Source organism: Neovison vison, chromosome 3 (genome assembly GCF_020171115.1).
Source record: "Neovison vison isolate M4711 chromosome 3, ASM_NN_V1, whole genome shotgun sequence".
In the NCBI taxonomy this organism is placed as follows: Eukaryota; Metazoa; Chordata; class Mammalia; order Carnivora; family Mustelidae; genus Neogale; species Neogale vison.
The window spans coordinates 214,307,025-214,324,962 of NC_058093.1; the positions used below are offsets into that span (position 1 = coordinate 214,307,025).

A 17,938-nucleotide genomic window follows, 5' to 3' on the forward strand; every position below is an offset into this window, starting at 1 on the left:
TTGCAGCCTCTAGACATCTGGATCCAACCTCTGGAAGGCTCAGACCCCCTCCCACCGTGTCGGGGCCGGCGGGTCAGGAATGTGCTAACGGAGCAGGTTGGGCACTACAGGTCCCTGGGGGATCCTGTGGACTTTGAGAGGGTACCGGGCAGGGCGGGGCGGGGCGGGACGGGGCGGGACGGGCCGGGGCGGGGCGGGCCGGGGCGGGGCGAGCCGAGGCGGGGCGGGGCCAGGCCAAGGGGAGTTAGCCAGCCGGCAACCGGCCAGCCACTGCTGCGAGGCGAGGCTGCGGATTCAGGCCGCGCGATGAAGCCGCCCGTCCTGTTCTGGGCCTTGCTGCTGCTGCTCGCGACAGCCCCCGGCCCCGGCCCCCGGCCTGCAGCAGGTACGCCCTCACCCTGCGCTTCTGCCCCGTCTTCCCTCTGCCTGCTTGCTGCGGCCGTGCCCAGGTGGACGCCCCTCTCTGCTCAGCCTCTGTCCATCTGTCAGGCCATCTGGGACTGTACTGGGGGTTGTGAGAAGAAATTCCGGGATGCCCAGGGTCCAGGAGCTGCAGGCAGGATGGAGTCTGGGCTTTGCCCACCCTGAACCCGCTGGGAGGTGCCGGCTGCCTGGGAGGAAAGTGCCCCCCCTCCACCGGGGGCAGTGGGAGGTCTCAGAAGAGTCCTCAGTCCGCAGCCCCAAGTCCCGGGGAAGGGTGTGCTCACACGTGAAGGGGGCCGGCAAGACTGTGGGTCCTTATTAGGGTGGGGCTGAATCCGAGGAGTCTGGATGGAAGGCTCCTACCCCAGAGTCAAGCTCAGCTGGGCTGGCAGTGTCAGGCTCCCAGCAAACATCACCCGCACCCCCCCACCGCCACACCCTCTCCTGTTCCAGGGAAGAGCCAGCACCCTTCAACCCCTTAGCTCACTTACTGGCCTCATTCAGCCTCCTCCCCCACTGCCTTGAGCCCTCACATCCTCTGTCAATAAATATTTATTGACTCTCTTGAGTGCCAGTCCCTGTGCTGGGTGAAGTGGGGTCACCCGGGGTGGCTCAGGTCCAACCCCAGCCCTTGACTGGCCTCCTTTGGTGGAGTGGTAGGGAAGGGCCAGGTGGGACATGTGATCCCTGCCTCCGTGTCTGCAGTGACCACCCTCCAGCCTGCCCAGCCACTCCTGCTACAGAGGTATGGAGTCCTGTCAAGGGTCCATCCCCTGAGGCCTGATGTCCATAGCCCCACACAAAGCCACCCTCCAGCCCTCTGCTGGAGATGACTCTCCTTTCCCCTCAGAGGAGAGGAGCACTCCTCACCCTCTCCCCTAAGGGTGGGGCTCCTTTGGGGGCCACAGTCCGTAAGCCAGTGTTGCCTGGCAAAGGGAGATGGGGCACACTGAGGCTGGGGAACGAGCTCCTGTCAGGCTTCCAGTGGGACTCCAGAAGGTCCACCAGGCCAGGTCCACCGACCCAGAGACCACCTCCCAGCCCAGGTCAAGGGCTCAGCCACTTCTGGCTGTCTTGAGGTTGCGGTCTCCTGGGACTTGGTGGCCGAAGGTCAGTCCTGCCCTAGAGGCTTCTCTTGATGCTGCAAAAATCTCTGCTTGGAGGCATTTGCCCTTTATCTCCCCTCCTTCTGGCAAGTCATTCAGGCAACTGCAAGATCATTGTACCAAGGATCCCTCACCGCACAGGGCCTGTGGGTTTCTACTCTGTTCACTTGGCGGTCAGTGCGATTCCTGGTCCGCATTCTCCTGGGGATGCTTCTCTGTCCTGGGTTCTGGGAAAAGAAATGCCCAGGCCTGCCTGTAGGGCAGCCGGGCGCTCAGGGCCCTCTCCTCCAGGTGCCCCTGGGAGCTGCTCCCAGCGCTGTGGAGACCGGGATGGGTCTTGCTCCTGCCACCCAACCTGCTCCGGCCTGAGCTCCTGCTGCTCGGACTTTCGGGACTTCTGCCTGGAAATCTCTCCCTACTCGGGCTCCATGATGGGTGGCAAGGACTTCGTAGTGCAGCATCTCAACTGGTTCAGACCAACTGAAGGCGTGATCTGCAGGTGGGAGGCCCGAGGGGCTCTGTGGCTGCTGGGGACCCAGGGGCAACTGGCTGCCTGGGGTCTCCCCACCCAGGCCCCGCCTTTCCTGCCACCTGCAACCCTCTCAGGTTTAAGGAGAGTATCCAGACCCTCGGACATGTGGATTCCTTTGGACGTGTGCACTGTGTGTCCCCCTTGCTGTATGAGACAGGCCGCATCCCCTTCACACTCTCCCTGGACAATGGTCGCTCCTTTCCACGCTCCGGGACCTGGCTGGCTGGTGAGTCCCGCCTTACTGAGCCTTGGCCGCCCTACAGGGAATTACCCTAGGCATGCATCGCCTGCCAGCCCGCCCGGCTGCTCTGGCTAAACCAGTCCCTTTGGAGGTGCGCCCCACCACGGGGGCCAGGGTTCTCAAGCTCCTCCCCTTGCCTCCTGGCATCCCCACAGGACTCCCAGCCCAAAAGGGGATTGGGGGCTTCCGGGGTCCACTGGCAAGGTGGGTCATTCTGTTCAGGCAGGCCAGGGGAAGGTGGGGGAGGCCAGGGCCCCACCTCCCCCGCAGCCTCCGTCCTTTCCTGACATCGAGGGTCTGGGAGAGACCGTGCTCCAGTGGGACTTTGTCCTTGGGAGGCACACCCAGCTCTCGGAGCCCCCGGAGCCTCAGGCTTCCGCTTACCCCTCACCCCCTGCCCAGTACACCCCAACAGAGTGTCAGAGACAGAGAAGAGCAAGCTGGTGAATGAGACACGCTGGCAGTACTATGGCACAGCTGGGATCACGGGAAACCTCACCGTGACCTGGGAGCCCTCGGCTCTGTCCACACAGTCTGTCATCATCGAGCTCTGGGGCTATGAGGAGACAGGTAAGGCTAGCCCAAGGCTGGCCCGACGGTGTTGCTCTGTGGGCCCTGAGGGTTGGGAGTTGGGGGCGTACAGAGGTGGGAGCGAAGGGATTCCAGGCAGGGCCAGATCCCGGGCGCGGGGATGCTAAGTGGGAAGGGCACTGGCAAGAAATGGGAAAGGGGGGAAGTATGTGAGTGGGGGGAGCCTGGAGGCCCCCGGCTGCTTGGGCCCAGCCCCGGGAGGAGGTATGGACATTACCAGCCCTTGGATCTAGGGCTTGCCTTGGAAACAGAAGAAGCTTGCTCTACCCAGCCTTCCCAAGGCCCTGGACTGTTAGCATGGCTCTAGGCCCGGCCTGGAGGTGGGTTTGGGACCCTAACGTGGGAAGAGGAGATGGTGGTCCCTTGAGCCAGGTCCCTTGCTGGGGCAGTGGGGCGGGCCTTCCTCTGGGAATCATCTGTCTTGTCTATCTGTCATGCCTCTCTGAGCACCAAAGATGGGCTCCTGGCCCCTTCCTCTGCCCCAGGACTTGGAGGGGCCCCCGGCCTCTTTGGGAGGGACCCCAGGGCTGACTAAGGCCTTTTCTCCCTCAGGGACACCATATTCAGATAAGTGGGCTGCAAAGTGGTCGTACCTGTACCCTCTGGCTACAAACATCCCCAACTCTGGCTCCTTCACCTTCACTCCCAAGCCCGCACCACAGAACTACCAGAGATGGGAAGTGGGTGCACTTCGGATCATCAGCAGCAGATACTATGCAGGGGAGAAGTAAGGTCCCCGGGCCCTGGCCAAGAGGATGGGCCGCTGCTCAGCACACTGAACAGGGAGGCCCCCGGGGCAGGGGGGACGGAGGAAGGGTGAGGCCCTTAGTGTGCTCACGGTTCCCCCCCAGAGATGTGCATGCACTCTGGAGCAACGAGCACGCGCTGGCCTGGCACCTGGGTGAGGACTTCCAGGCGGACCCCGAGGCCTGGGCCCGGGCCCAGTGCCTGGCCTGGGAGGACCTGGAGGACCAACTGCCCAACTTCCTGGAGGAGGTGCCAGACTGCCCCTGCACCCTGGCTCAGGCCCGGGCTGACTCGGGCCGCTTCCACGTAAGCCTCAACCCCTGTTGGGGCGGGCCCTGGAGAGGGCAAGGGGCCAGCTAGAGGCAGCCAGGGTGGGCATGTAGTTAGAGGCCCCAGGGAGGTGAGGCTGGGGTCTGAGGGCTAAAGGAGGGAGGGGATGGGTCGGGTCCCGGGGAGGGGGTGGCAGAGCCTGAGGCTCGCGCAGTTGACAGCAGCCTCCCGCTCTGTAGACGGACTACGGCTGTGACATTGAGCACGGCAGCGTGTGCACCTACCACCCTGGGGCCGTACACTGCGTGCGCTCTGTGCAAGCCAGGTGAGCCCCCCAGGCAGTGGGGGGGCCGGGGGGGCCGGGATGGGCATCAGCGGTGGCCCTGACCTGTCCTTGCCCCCAGCCCCCGGTACGCCTCCGGCCAGCAGTGTTGCTACACGGCGGCTGGCACCCTGCTCCTGACGGCCGACTCAACGGGAGGCAGCACCCCAGACCGTGGCCACGACTGGGGCGCGCCCCCGTTCCGCACACCACCCCGCGTGCCTGGCCTCTCCCACTGGCTCTACGATGTCGTCAGCTTCTACCACTGCTGCCTCTGGGCGCCTGAGTGCTCCCGGTACATGCGGCGGCGGCCGTCCAGTGACTGTCGGAGCTACCGGCCGTCGCGCCTAGGTAGGTGCCAACAGAGGCCAGGCCCCGAGCAGGGCTGCACCAGAGCAACCCACCTGACCCTCTGCTCTCCCCAGCCTCCACTTTTGGGGACCCACACTTTGTCACCTTCGATGGCGCCAACTTCACTTTCAATGGGCGTGGCGAGTACGTGCTGCTGGAGGCCACACTGACCAACTTAAGGGTGCACGGGCGGGCCCAGACCCGGACGACTTCAGAGGGTGAGGCTGGGGCCTGCAGGCTTCGGGAGACTTGGGGGTCTTCCCAGGAGGAAGGCTGATGCTGAGCGCCCCGTTCTGCACGTGCCTCCGCAGGCACACAGGACCAAGGCACAGGGCTGATGGCTGTGGCTGTCCAGGAGGGCAACTCAGACGTGGTGGAGGTCCGGCTGGATGGCAAGGAGGGGGTCCTGCAGGTGCTGCTGAACCAGGAGGTGCTCAACTTCACAGAACAGAGCTGGATGGACCTGAAAGGTGAGTGGGATGGCCCGGGAGCTTTTGCGGGCTGCTCTCACGCCCTCTCCTTCCCACCTGAGCCTTCCCACCCGAGGCGCAAGTTTGCCCCTCTCCCCTGCGCCCCATGGTGAGGGGCCCAGCACGGTGAACCCACGTCCCCAGCCCACGGCTGTCTGGGCAAGTGAGGTTCTAGGCCTCAGGTAGGGAGGTCCAGCCTGGGGACCTGGTCTCATCTCATGCTTTCACACCCATGGAGCCCCAGCCATGTGATCAGAACCCTGAGATGCCCGGATGGTGGGACAAGGAGCTGGAAGCTGCAGTGATAGGAATAACCTGCTTCGAGGATGCTGGTCGGCCCCAAGGGCTAAGGAGCAGCCCCCTGTCCACCCGTTCTGTGGTGGCACAGCCTCAGGGAACTGAGCTAATGAAATGAGTTTCTTGCGGTTGGGATGGGTCAGGTCAGGACCTGGGCTGGGCCTGCTACTGCGGACGGTACAGGGACCCCCAGGAAGGGTGGAGGTGGGCATGGCTGCTGCCTTTCTTGAGGAGTGAGGGCCCACAGGTGACCCCCCCCAGCCAGGGCCTTGGTGTGAGGGGTCCCTTCAGAGCCTGGGCACTTCATGTCAGTGTGGGGGTCCCAGGACAGGTGTGGGCCTGGGGTGAGGGAGTATCACAGCAGGGTTGGCCCTGGGGACACCCTCTCCTCCCCTGGGAGCCCACGGAGGCTGCTGCACTCATCCTGGGGCTGTGGAGTCACGGCACGGTGCCCTGAGTGGACAACCCTGACTCCAGATCCCCCTGTGCCCAGGTATGTTCCTGTCCATAGCTGCCCAAGACGGCGTGTCCATCATGCTATCATCAGGGGCTGGCCTGGAGGTCCTCGTCCAGCGTCCGTTCCTGAGTGTGACTGTTCTCCTGCCTGAGAAGTTCCTTACCCACACGCAAGGCCTTCTTGGGACACTGAATGATGACCCCACCGACGACTATACCCTGCGCAATGGGAGGGTCTTGCCCCCCGAGTCCACTTCCCGGGAGCTGTTCCGCTTTGGGGCCGACTGTGAGTGACCCTGCGGCCCACTGGGGAATGGGGGGAACGTGGCAGTGTGAAGGGAGACACTCCAGAACCGTCGGCCACCAGCACGACCCGCTGTGTATCTCCCCAGGGGCCGTGGAGAACGCCTCGTCCCTGCTTACCTATGACTCTTGGTTCCTGGTCAACAACTTCCTGTATCAGTCCAAGCATGACTACACCTTTCAGCCCCTGTTCGCCGAGGAGACCACCCCCAACCCCAATCAGGCCGAGGTGGCTGAATTATGTGGAGACAACCATTTCTGTGCTTTTGATGTGATGGCCACTGGGAGCCTGAGCGTGGGCAACGGCACGCTGATGGCCCACCAGCGGCACCAGCATCGTGTGCAGAGCCTGCGGCCTGGTGAGGGCGGCTGGGGGCCTGAAGAGATGGGATGGGCATGTCCTACTGGGACGTGACCTCCTAAGCTGGCAGCTGCAGCGTTGGGGGTGGGGGTTGTCGGCCAGTAGCTTCATCCTGTGCTCTACTCCTGGTCCCTTACCCCAGTGACGTCTTGCGGCTGGCTGGCTCCGCCCCCCAATGGACACAAGGAGGGTATCAGCTACCTGGCGGGCTCCACGGTCCACTTCCACTGTGACGGCGGCTACAACCTGTTTGGGGCAGAGGCCAGCACCTGCCAGGCTGATGGCACCTGGTCCAGGCCCAGCCCCATGTGCCAACCAGGTGAGGGTGCCCGGCCCACCTGCCTCTCCCCCCCCGACCTCGCCCGCAAGCGCCCTCACCCCTCTGCCCTGTTTCCAGCTCGGAGCCATGCGGTCCTACTGAGCATCATCTTCGGAGGCCTGGCGGTGGTGGCTCTGGTCGCGCTGGTGTATGTGCTTCTACGCCGCAGGAAGGGCAACATGTGAGGCCCCGCCCCCCAGCCCCACAGGCCCAGGGTTCTGCCAGCGGGACCCCATCTGTGCCCCTCCCTTGTTGGCACTAGGGAGAGTCTCAGCCCACTGAGACTCCACAGTGCTCCCCATGTCTACTCTAGATGGTGTCTCTGTTCCAGGGCCAGCTGGGGTTCACAGCCCTGAAGGGGGCTCATTTGGCCCGCAGCCAGAGACCAAGAACCTGGAGCCAAGACCAGCCTCCCAGGAGAAAGCTCTGGAGAGCGTGCACCCCGGCACTTCGATCCCCCATCCCTTGCACCATGTACAGGGACCTGGACACCTGATACCTGAGCCTTTAATGCCCATGTGTACCCTTACCCTAGTGCCCTGCTCTGTCTCCTTAGACCTGGACACCTGGCTCGAGCCGGGAAGCTCCCAACAGGCACCTGGTGCTCTAGTCCCCAAGTAGTCTAAGCTCTCACCCCCAGACTCAATTCCCTCCAATTCTAACACCTGTCTCCAGAGACCCAGCACTCTGGTACTTGAAACTCAAATGGTGGTACCTCAGATTCCGTGTCTGATACCTGTGATCCCAATCCACTGGTCCCTGGTGCCCCAACACAGGAGCCTTAGCACCCAGCTGCCTTGATTGCAGGACTTGGCCCAGCCTCGGTGGGAGAGGCCTCAGGACCCCAGTGTGGAGGGTCACTCTCTGAGCTCCAGGCTCGGAGTTCTAACCCTTCTGGAATGTCACTTCTAACTCTTCTGGAATGTCCCTTCTAACTCGACTGGAATGTCACTTGAGATACCCCTCCCTCTCTACCCAGAGAAAACAAGCCTGTGGTGCCCCCTCCCTGGTGTCCTGGTGCTCATGCTACACTTTGATTCTGGACGGTTCCGTGGTTGCTTTGTGGGGCCAGCAGCACTGAGAGCAACCTAGGTCCACCGTCCAGCCACCTAGGGTGGGTCCCTCACTGGTCTGTCTCCACCTGAAAAGTGGGATTGAGAACGGTGGCCACTTCGTGGGCTGAAGACAAGGGACTGTGTCTGCAAAGGGTTCACCATGGCGTGCCATGCTGGGTGCCCAGGAGGGGATGGGGCCAGCACTGGCACCTGCACCTCCCACCCCTGCAGCCTGCTGGCCCAGCCCAGCCCGCCCCTAGGCCCCTCCCCTGCCCCAGCACCGCCCAGCAGGTAGGCAGTGACTGGTAGTTCCTGACCAGAGCCCATTTTCTGGGTGCCTGGGTTCTTTACCTAGGAGTGTCCAGAAGCAGGGTATGGAGGCGGCTTCATGCTATTGCTAGGGAGGGTGCTGAGTGGTGGGCTAGGGGAGGGCCTTGGCAGCATAGGATAGGGCCAGGCTTGCATCATGGGTCTCCGGGAAAGCACAGTGGAGGAGAGGGTTGGAGGTTGATTTCCCCCTGGTCCAGGCCAGTGGCTCGAGCTTGCCCAAGGGATGTAAAACCTTGGGTGGGAGGCAATGAGTGGAAGTGGAGGCTCCCTTCACTGCGACCTGCAGTGCTGAGAGTGGCCACGTGGGGGCAGCAGATGGTAGGACCTACACCACCAGGTCCTGACAGTCCACAGACAACTCCATTTGGGCCAGTGGGCTTGTCACTAGCTTGGCCAAGCAAGGCCCATACAGGCCCACTTCTGCATCGCCCTCTGCTAGGAAGGCTTTGAGTCATCCCGCAGTCTCCGGAGCACAGGCCATCCAGCTGGCACTGACCACCAGGAGCAGAAGCAGAGCTTCCCCACCCTGCTAGACTTACCATTGGCTGAGGGTCCTGGGCAAAGGTGGGGAAGCTGGGTGGTAGGGGCAGGTGCAGTCTGGAAGGCTTGCTGGAGGAGGTAGTCTTGCATGTGATAGGGTATGTTCAGAGGAACAGATGAGAGGGGTTGGGGGTCTTCCTAGGGTGGTACCCAAGAGATCTAAGGAGGGATATGGAGGTCAGGACCCATGCTGCTGCTTCCCCACTGTTTTCCAGCTCAGAGCAGGATGGGGCTGAGAGCTGGCCCTTTGCCCACTGAGCAGGTACTTTCCTCTCTGCAGATGTGGTAAGACAGGGCTGGCTTCCCACAGACCTGAATCCTCAGTGCTGGTCCAGGCACAAGACGGTGGGTGACAGGTCAGTTTCCTCCTGAGGCAGCCTGGACCTGGGGGAGCAGGTACCCCAGGGATGGCAGGGGAAAGCTCACAACTCCTGGGCCATAACTGAGAGGTTAGGTCGAATTCTCAGACGTGATTGGTTAGCGAGGACATTCCAGGCAGAGGAACAGCCTGGGTGAGGCTCAGAGGAAGAGAAGTGCCGCCCAGTCTGAGGAATAATGAGGCGCCCACTCCAACAGACCTTGGCAGTTAATGCTTCATCCTAAAAGAGGAAAACATGGCCTCCCTCTGGGTTCTCAACCCTGCACTTGTACCAAGAGCTGCCCCAACCCCTCCCCCACAGAAGGGGTGCACACTCTGTGGCCCTGGCCCCCAGACGTCTGGAATTCCTACTGCCAGGGACAGGCCAGGCTGGGAAGTCCCGACACCTGATGGGTTTTCCCATGGGACTGAAGGGAGTCCGGTACTTCTGGGCCTGTGTGAGGCAGAAGGTCCCAGGGTCCCACAAAGACACCCTTTAGAGACCTCAAAGGCAGGGACCACCATCTCAGGGGAGTGGTTTCCCCAAACCACAGTGCCAAGTTAGCAGACCCCAATGTCTAGCCCCTTATCTTTTGTATTGGTTGGGGTTTGAGAGACAATAATCGAAGGACGTAGAAACACAGGGATGGGAGAATCAGGACGCAAGCCAAGTAGCTGGTGAGGCCACCATAGGACCCCAGCAACAGCCCCGGGCTGAGGAACAAAGGAAGGAGGGTGACAGCCAGGCCCAGGTGCTCGCAAATGTGGGAACCTCACAGTAGGAGCCATGCAGGCCCGAGGGCCCTAGCAGGAGCCACAGGCCCAAGATGGGGGAAGCACCTGTTGCTTCCACCCTCCGACCTCTCCCTCGGGCCGCCCATTAGCTGAAGACAGTGGGAAGCACAGAGCCAAGAGACCGGTACAGCACAGTGGGGAGCAGGGCCCCCTCTTTGGCCAGCCTGGCTCCTTCTGCAAGCCTTGGGGTGGCTGATTGTCTTCCCTGGGCCGCCTCTTTCCTCAGAGCTCACAGTCCGATGGCTGCCCATTGTGGGGGCACGCTCAGTGCAGTATGTCTCAGGAGTAGGAAATCAAGGCATGCTTCCTGGAGGAGTCCCGTTCCAGCAGAACTTCAAAGGACAAAAATCATTAGGGAAGTGAGATTGAGTAGGTGCCTGCAGACAGCAGAGCTGAGCAGCCCGGGACACCCAGATGCTGCTCCTGGATTGCACACTGGACTGCATTTCCTAGCGCCCCTTGCGCTGAGGTGGTCACGTGACTGAGTTCTAGCTCATGCCAGGCGAGCAGAAAAGTACAGGGTACATCCCTCCAAGATCTTTCTGCTGCCTTCTGTTACAAGGGTGGCTCTGGACCTTGCGCCAACGTGGGTCCTCAGCATGTGGCAGGGAACCCTCTCCCTCCCTCACTGACCTGTTCAGCCATCCAGTACTACCACCAGAACAAGAAAACTGGTGATTTAACATAGTACATTTTTTTAAATTTTATTATTTATTTATTTTTATTTATTTGATAGAGAGAGAGAGATCACAAGTAGGTAGAGAGGCAGGCAGAGAGAGAGGAGGAAGCAGGCTCCCCACGGAGCAGAGACCTGGATGCAGGTCTTGACCCAGGACCCTGGGATCATGACCTGAGCTGAAGGCAGAGGCTTTAACCCACTGAGCCACCCAGGTACCCCAAATCATAATTCATTTTGAGGCCCATTTTTGCAGCAGTTTCTCTTAACTATAATGCCAGGGGCAGGGATGCAAAAAGATGGTCTGACGTTTTTCATTACTGTTGAAACCTTATGGGCATAAGGTTTTTAAATACTCAATATAGGTCAGTGTTCATAGCACCGTTATTCGTTACAGCCAAAAGGTGGAAGCAACCAAGTGTCCATGGATGGTGGAAGGGGTAAAGGAAACGTGGTCCGCCCATGCAGCAGAATGTTCTCCACAGGCTCTAACATGGATGAATGTTAAGACTTCTTGCTCAGGGGCACCCAGGTGGCTCTGTCGGTTAAGTGTCTGCCTTCAGCTCAGGTCGAGATCCCAGGGTCCTGGGATGGAGCCCTGCCTGCATCGGGCTCCCTGCTCAGTGGGAAGCCGGCTTCTCCCTCTCCCACTACCTCTGCTTGTGCTCCCTCTCTGTCTCTCTGTCAAATAAATGTTAAAAAAAAAAAAAAAAAGACACAAAAGGAAAATGCTTGTACTATTCCGCTCATATGAAGCTCCCAGAGTCACCACATTCATGGAGACAGACAGTAAAAACTTACCAGACCCTGGGGAGGGGAATGGGGAGCTAGTGTTTAATGGGACCCAAGTTTCGGTCTGGGAAGATGAAAACATTCTGGAGAGGTATGGTGCCAGCAGTTGGTCAACACCGTGAAAGTGCTTAATGCCTCCAAGCCTGACTCTTCTAAATGGTTCAGATGGTGAAGGTTGCATGCTTACGTTATTTTCCTACAATACAAAATTAAAAATTTGAAGTTTATGGAACTAGTCCCCAGTTGGTGGGCATGAAGCTGTGTTCAGTCTTTTGCTTCTTCAAGCACTGCTGTCCTTTGTCAGGAAGTTCAGGTTTATTTGCAGAAGCAGTTCATACCGGAGGACTGGCTGGTTAAACAACCCGGGCATTGGCCTCGTGGAGTGGCACTCAGTGACACCCTAAGTGACTGGGAGAGCCGGGTCCCCTTACCCCCGTCAGTACAAGGAGGCTTCACACTGTTTGCTCTTTGCCAGAGAGACAAAACATGTGGTGAGGCCCTCATCAACTTGGCTAGACTGGACATTCCCAGAATTCCCATCCGGGTCAGGAGGTACCGCAAGAGAGTTCCTCGCCCAATTCGGAGGCGGGAAACGGATCAGCGGTCTCATTCATAGCTCACACACATCGTTGTGTGTCTGCTGGCTCAGCTCAGATGGCACCAGAAGAGGTCAAGGGCGGAAACCGTTTCACTTGCCCTCGGGCCACGTTCAGCTTCTCCACTGCTGGGCTGGGTGCCTGACAAAGGTGTCCAGCTTCTGCAGGAACACTTGCCTCCCTTGGCAGCAAGAAGGCTGTTGGGTATCAACCAACCCATGTGGGCTCCAACCAACAAGCGGGGTTCCAGCCAGCTCTGGAGCACCCCCTCCACCTAATGTCCACCTGCCTGCCCTCCAGACTCTGCCACATGGAGCTCAAGCTCCAACAGCAGCTAGAAGACAACAGTCTCACAGAGGTCCCTTGACCAGCTCCCACGGTGGCAGGTTCTCTGAGGGAACCCTGATAAATCAAGTATAAATTAAATGCAAGGAAGCACACTGCTCCAGGGTCCACCTCAATGAATTAATCCAAAGCAAAGAGGCGCCTGGGTGGCTTGGTCTGTTGAACATCTGCATTCAGCTTAGGTCATGATGCCAGGTCCTGGGATCGAGCCCCACATTGGACTCCCTGCTTGGTGGAAAGCCTGCTTCTCCCTCTCCCTCTGTCGCTCCCCCTACTTGTTCTCTCCCTCTCTCTTCCTCTCTCAAATAAGTAAATAAAATATTTTTTAAAAAAAATCCAAAGTGAGTATGCCCAGTTAGCCACCACTCATGTCAAGAAATTGAACAGTACTGGGGGGTGAGAGGTTGGGGTACCAGGTGGTGGGTATTATAGAGGGCACGGCTTGCATGGAGCACTGGGTGTGGTGAAAAAAATAATGAATACTGTTTTTCTGAAAATAAATAAATTGGAAAAAATGCTTTAATCAGCAAAAAAAAGAAAAGAAAAGAAATTGAACAGTACCAATCCCCTTACACTCTCCCCCATTTTCTCTATCAGGCACTGCCCTCCCCCTCGTCCCCAGGGTAGTCACTGATTTCTCACACCTTATGTTAGTTTTGTGGGCTTTGTACTTTAAGAAGATGGAATCATAGAGTAGATCCTCTTTTGTGCCTGGCTTTTTTTGCATGTGCAAAGATTCATCCGTATTGAGGTATGAGGCTGTCACTGACTTTTTTTTTCTTGAGGATTATTCCATCGAATGAATTTGTTTATTCATTTTCCTGCTGAGGCACATTGGGTTGGTTTCTTAGTTTGGAGCTATAATGGCTAGTGCCGTGAACATTTTTGTATGTGTCTTTTTTTTTTTCCTTTTTTTTAAGATTTTATTTACTTATTTGACAGAGAGAGACATAATGAGAGAGGGACCACAAGCAGGGGGAGTGGGAGAGGGAGAAGCAGGCTTGCCAAGCAGGGAGCCCAATGCGGGGCTCAATCCCCAGACTCTGGGATCACAACCTGAGCTGAAGGCAGACGCTTAACGACTGAGCCACACAGGAGCCCCTCTTTTTTTTTTTTTAAGATTTTATTTATTTATTTGATGCAGAGAGAGAGAGAGAGAGAGAGAGAGATCACAAATAGGCAGAGAGGCAGGCAGAGAGAGAGGAAGCAGGCTCCCCGCTGAGCAGAGAGCCCGATGCAGTGCTCGATCCCAAGACCCTGAGATCATGACGTGAGCGGAAGGCAGAGGCTTTAACCCACTGAGCCACCCAGACATCCCTAGCCCTTCTTGTACGTTACTTTTGACACAAAAATATATGAATTTATGTTGGGTAAGTTTCCAGGAACACACACTGCTGGGCCTGAGGCATGTGTGTGTTGGTAGCTTTAATAGATAATGCCAATTTTCCAAAGTGATTTTAACAACTGACTGTTAGGGCCGATTTAATGTTAAAACCTGTTTAACTATTAGGGCCTGCTTAGCCAGAGCAACTCCATATTGCCTACGTAGCCATATTGTTGTTTACATCCATGGATTTCATTATGGGAATAAACGCCCCAGTAGCTCCTGGTATGGTTCCGGGTATCAATTCCGGGAGTAAATGCCTTAACAATAGAAGCCCTGGGTCTGCGGTTCTGCCCTATAAAACCAGCCTGGGAGATCAGGGCGGGTTCGCTCTCTTCGGAGGCGGCCCTGGCTGGTCAGTCTGACTTCTAGTGCTTGGTATAGAATAAGGCTTTGCATAACTTTCACTTTGCCTCAGTCTCTTTCCTTTGATAAAAGACCCAACACTGACCTTCCCACCAACAACGTATGATAATTCCCTTTTGCTATATCTTCACTAACACTTGGTATTGTCAGTCTTTTTCATTTTGGCCATTTTCATGTATATGGACTAGTAGCATATACTAGTCGCATATACTAGCATATACTTCGCATTTTTATGACATTTCTGACATCTACACCTTTTCATATGTTCATTGGCCATCTGGAGCACCTCTTTTGTGAAGTGTCTGTTCTAGTCCTTTGCCCATTTTCTGTTGGGTTACCTGGATGTTTCAAATTAATTTGTAGAAATTCTTTTCTCTGGATAAGAGTTTGTTGTCAGATATAAGTAGTATAAATACTCTCCCACTCTGTGAGTTGCTGTTTTAATGACTTTCACTGTTTTAATGATGTCTTTTGTCAAACAGAAGTTCTTTAATATAGTCTATCAATTTTTTCTTCTATAGTTAATACTTCTTGTGTCCTAAGAACACTCGCCTACTCCAAAGTTACAAAGCTGTCCTGTGTTTTCCTATAAAAGCATTGTTGCTTCATACTTCATAATGAAATCTGCAAGCCATCTGGAATAGATTGTGCATGGTGTGAGGTAGGGGTCAGGATACACATTTTTCATGCAGATATCCAGTTGTCTCAGCTACCACGTGTTGAAGAAACCCTCCTTCCCCTCTGCACTGCTGTGTCCCCATTATCAGAGGCACGGTGAGTCTTTGTTCTGTCCTATTGCCTAGTTTATCTTCGCACCAGTACCAAATTGCCTTACTTATCGATTATCTAATTACTTAATTACATAGCTTGTTCTTGATATCTGGTAGTGTGAGTCCTCCATTTATGTTATTCTTCAAAATTGCCTGGGCTGGTCTTGATTCTTGGTGTTCCCACATGAATTTTAGAAGCCAGGGGCACCTGGGTGGCTCAGTGGGTTAAAGCCTCTGCCTTCGGCTCAGGTCATGATCCCAGGGTCCTGGGATTGAGACCCGCATCGCGGGCTCTCTGCTCAGCAGGGAGCCTGCTTCCTCCTCTCTCTGCCTGCCTCTCTGCCTACTTGTGATCTCTGTCTGTCAAATAAACAAATAAAATCTTAAAAAAAAAAAAAAGCAGCAGCTTGCCAATTTCCACCCAAAATTCTTTGAGGATTTTTATTAAGGTTGCATGGACTCTCTAGAGAATGAAGCCTCCTAGTTCATGAGCCTAGTATAAGTCTCCATTTATTTAGGTCTTTTAAAAATTCTCCCATTTTATAATGTTTATTATAAAGATCTCGCATACCCATGTTAGTTTTACTTTTACTTTTAGGCTTTGATTTTTTTTTAAAGATGTTATTTATTTATTTGACAAACAAAGATCACAAGTAGGCAGAGAGGCAGGCAGAGAAAGAGGAAGGGAAACAAGCTTCCCGCTGAGCAGAGAGCCAGACTCTGGACTCCATCCCAGGACCCTGAGATCATGACCTGAGCCAAAGGCAGAGGCTTTAACCTACTGAGCCTCCCAGAGGTCCCTGATTTTCTTTTTTTTAATACTTTTATAATTTCAGTTCCAAAAATGTTTTCTATTTGTGGCTGGTATGTAGAAATACTATTGGTTTTTGTACATTTTCCTTGATTCCAGTGATTGTGTGAAATTCATCTATTTCTAATGGTTTATCTGTAAAGTAGCTACAATTTTATGTTCTCCTTCCTGGAAAGTCCTTGTGTCTTTTATTTTTTTTTTTCCCTCACCTTGTTACGCTAGTGAAAACTTCCCTGCTGTTAATGGAAGGAAATGATGACAGCCCACCACGCTTATCTTGGTCTCAAAAGGAGCTGGTCACAGTCTCAGAAGGAAGGCTTTTTATGTTTTACTGCGAAGTATGACGTTTTCTCTAAAGGTTCTGCCGCTGCAATTTATCAGATTAAGGAAGTTTCTTTCCGTTAACAGTTCCTGAAACTTCTCACTGTGAATGCAAGTTGGTAAATCTCACCAAACGCTCTTCTGCATATATCGAGATGGCTGATTCTCTCTCTTTTTTTTTTTTCCTTTTCCTTTATTCTGTTACTATGTTAGTACAATGAATTACATGGCTTGACTTTCTCATGGGTAACCCATCTCGCACTCCCAGAATAAACGCCAACTGGGAGTGATTTGGTTTGCTCATCATTCATTGAGGAGTTTTGCCTCTCTGTCCACAGATGAAATCGCCCTCTACTTTTCCTTCTTGACATTTCGTTGTCGGGTTTTGTTCTCAGGATGATGCTGCCTCATTTAAAGCATTGTGCAATGTCTCTTTCCTCTTTTCTGTTCTCTGGAAGAGTTTGTGTAAGACTGGTGTTTTTCCTCCCATCAGTGTTGGGAAGAACTCACAGAGGAAGCTTTCTGAGCCTGGAGTTATTTACTTTGTCCCTGCGGGGGGTCTCACTATTGTTTTTATTGGCCATGCTCATTTATGAGGGAGGTTGAGCAACTTTTTCTATGTTAGAGCAATCACTGTAGCTTGCTTTCTGTGGTCTACAATGAGTCATGTCCCAGTGCGTCTTTCTAATGGACACTTGGTCTTTGACATTAAATATTTAAGTATTTAAATATTAAAGAACCCAACCCCATAGAGTATTATGTACTGAAACTATTTTCCTCAAGTTTGTCATTGGCCTTTAAGATTTATTTTTATTTTTTTAAGAGTTTTAATTCCGGCATAATTAACATACAGTGTTGTATTACTTTCAGGCGTACAATGTAGTGACTCGACCATTCTATACATTACTCAGGGCTCATCAGGGTACGTGTAATTTTTAATCCCCATTCCCTAGTACTCCCCCCTCCCCCACCTCTCCTCTGGTTACTACCAGTTTGTTCTCTATAGTTAAGAGTCTGTTTTTTGGTTCCTCTCTCGTTTTCTTTGCTCATTCGTCATGTTTCTTAAATTCCACGTATGAGTGAAATCATACGGTATTTGTCTTCCTCTGACTTATTTTGCTTCGCATAATCTGCTCTAGCTCCACCCTCATCGTCACAAATTTCTGTTGGTCTTTTTTTTTTATTTTTTTATTTTTTATAAACATATATTTTTATCCCCACGGGTACAGGTCTGTGAATCACCAGGTTTACACACTTCACAGCACTCACCAAAGTACATACCCTCCCCAATGTCCATAACCCCACCCCCCTTCTCCCAACCTCCCTCCCCCCAGCAACCCTCAGTTTGTTTTGTGAGATTAAGAGTCACTTATGGTTTGTCTCCCTCCCAATCCCATCTTGTTTCATGGATTCTTCTCCTACCCACTTAAGCCCCCATGTTGCATCACCACTTCCTCATATCAGGGAGATCATATGATATTTGTCTTTCTCCGCTTGACTTATTTCGCTGAGCATGATACGCTCTAGTTCCATCCATGTTGTCGCAAATGGCAATATTTCATTTCTTTTGATGGCTGCATAGTATTCCATTGTGTATATATACCACATCTTCTTTATCCATTCATCTGTTGATGGACATCTAGGTTCTTTCCATAGTTTGGCTATTGTGGACATTGCTCTATAAACATTCAGGTGCACGTGCCCCTTTGGATCACTACGTTTGTATCTTTAGGGTAAATACCCAGTAATGCAATTGCTGGGTCATAGGGTTTTTTTTTTTTTTTTAAGATTTTTATTTGTGTTTTTTGGTCTTTAAAGAAGTTTTCTACGTCAAAATTTCTACTTTTTACGTGTTCAAATATATCTGGTGTTCTTTTTTTTCTTTTACTTCTTGTTTTTATGTCATGCCTGAAAAGGTTTTCCTTTCTCTAAGAATATAAATAAAATTTCCTTGTGATGTTTTGTTTGTTGTTTTTTTAACTTTTTTTTAAAGATTTTATTTATGTGACA

The 17,938-nt window shown here is 54.2% G+C and overlaps 1 protein-coding gene across 1 annotated transcript; it reads left to right on the forward strand.

Annotated features, from left to right (window-relative positions):
• The first annotated feature begins 272 nt into the window (after nucleotides 1-272).
• Nucleotides 273-7,794, forward strand: SUSD2 (sushi domain containing 2). The gene is made up of 15 exons (XM_044243813.1): nucleotides 273-385; nucleotides 1,821-2,028; nucleotides 2,136-2,287; nucleotides 2,705-2,872; nucleotides 3,446-3,620; nucleotides 3,745-3,946; nucleotides 4,150-4,235; nucleotides 4,315-4,583; nucleotides 4,658-4,801; nucleotides 4,895-5,053; nucleotides 5,844-6,092; nucleotides 6,199-6,468; nucleotides 6,613-6,789; nucleotides 6,868-6,970; nucleotides 7,121-7,794. The coding sequence occupies exons 1-15, from the start codon at nucleotides 307-309 to the stop codon at nucleotides 7,143-7,145; spliced, it is 2,466 nt and encodes an 821-aa protein (XP_044099748.1). The 5' UTR covers nucleotides 273-306; the 3' UTR covers nucleotides 7,146-7,794.
• The last annotated feature ends 10,144 nt before the right edge of the window (nucleotides 7,795-17,938 follow it).

Excerpts from the sequence above, each read along its gene's own strand:
- SUSD2 (XM_044243813.1), top strand. The coding sequence starts at position 307 with ATGAAGCCGCCCGTCCTGTTCTGGGCCTTGCTGCTGCTGCTCGCGACA. Across the intron at positions 3,621-3,744 it reads AGATACTATGCAGGGGAGAA|AGATGTGCATGCACTCTGGA; the intron begins GTAAGGTCCCCG and ends GTTCCCCCCCAG. Across the intron at positions 4,236-4,314 it reads GTGCGCTCTGTGCAAGCCAG|CCCCCGGTACGCCTCCGGCC; the intron begins GTGAGCCCCCCA and ends CCTTGCCCCCAG.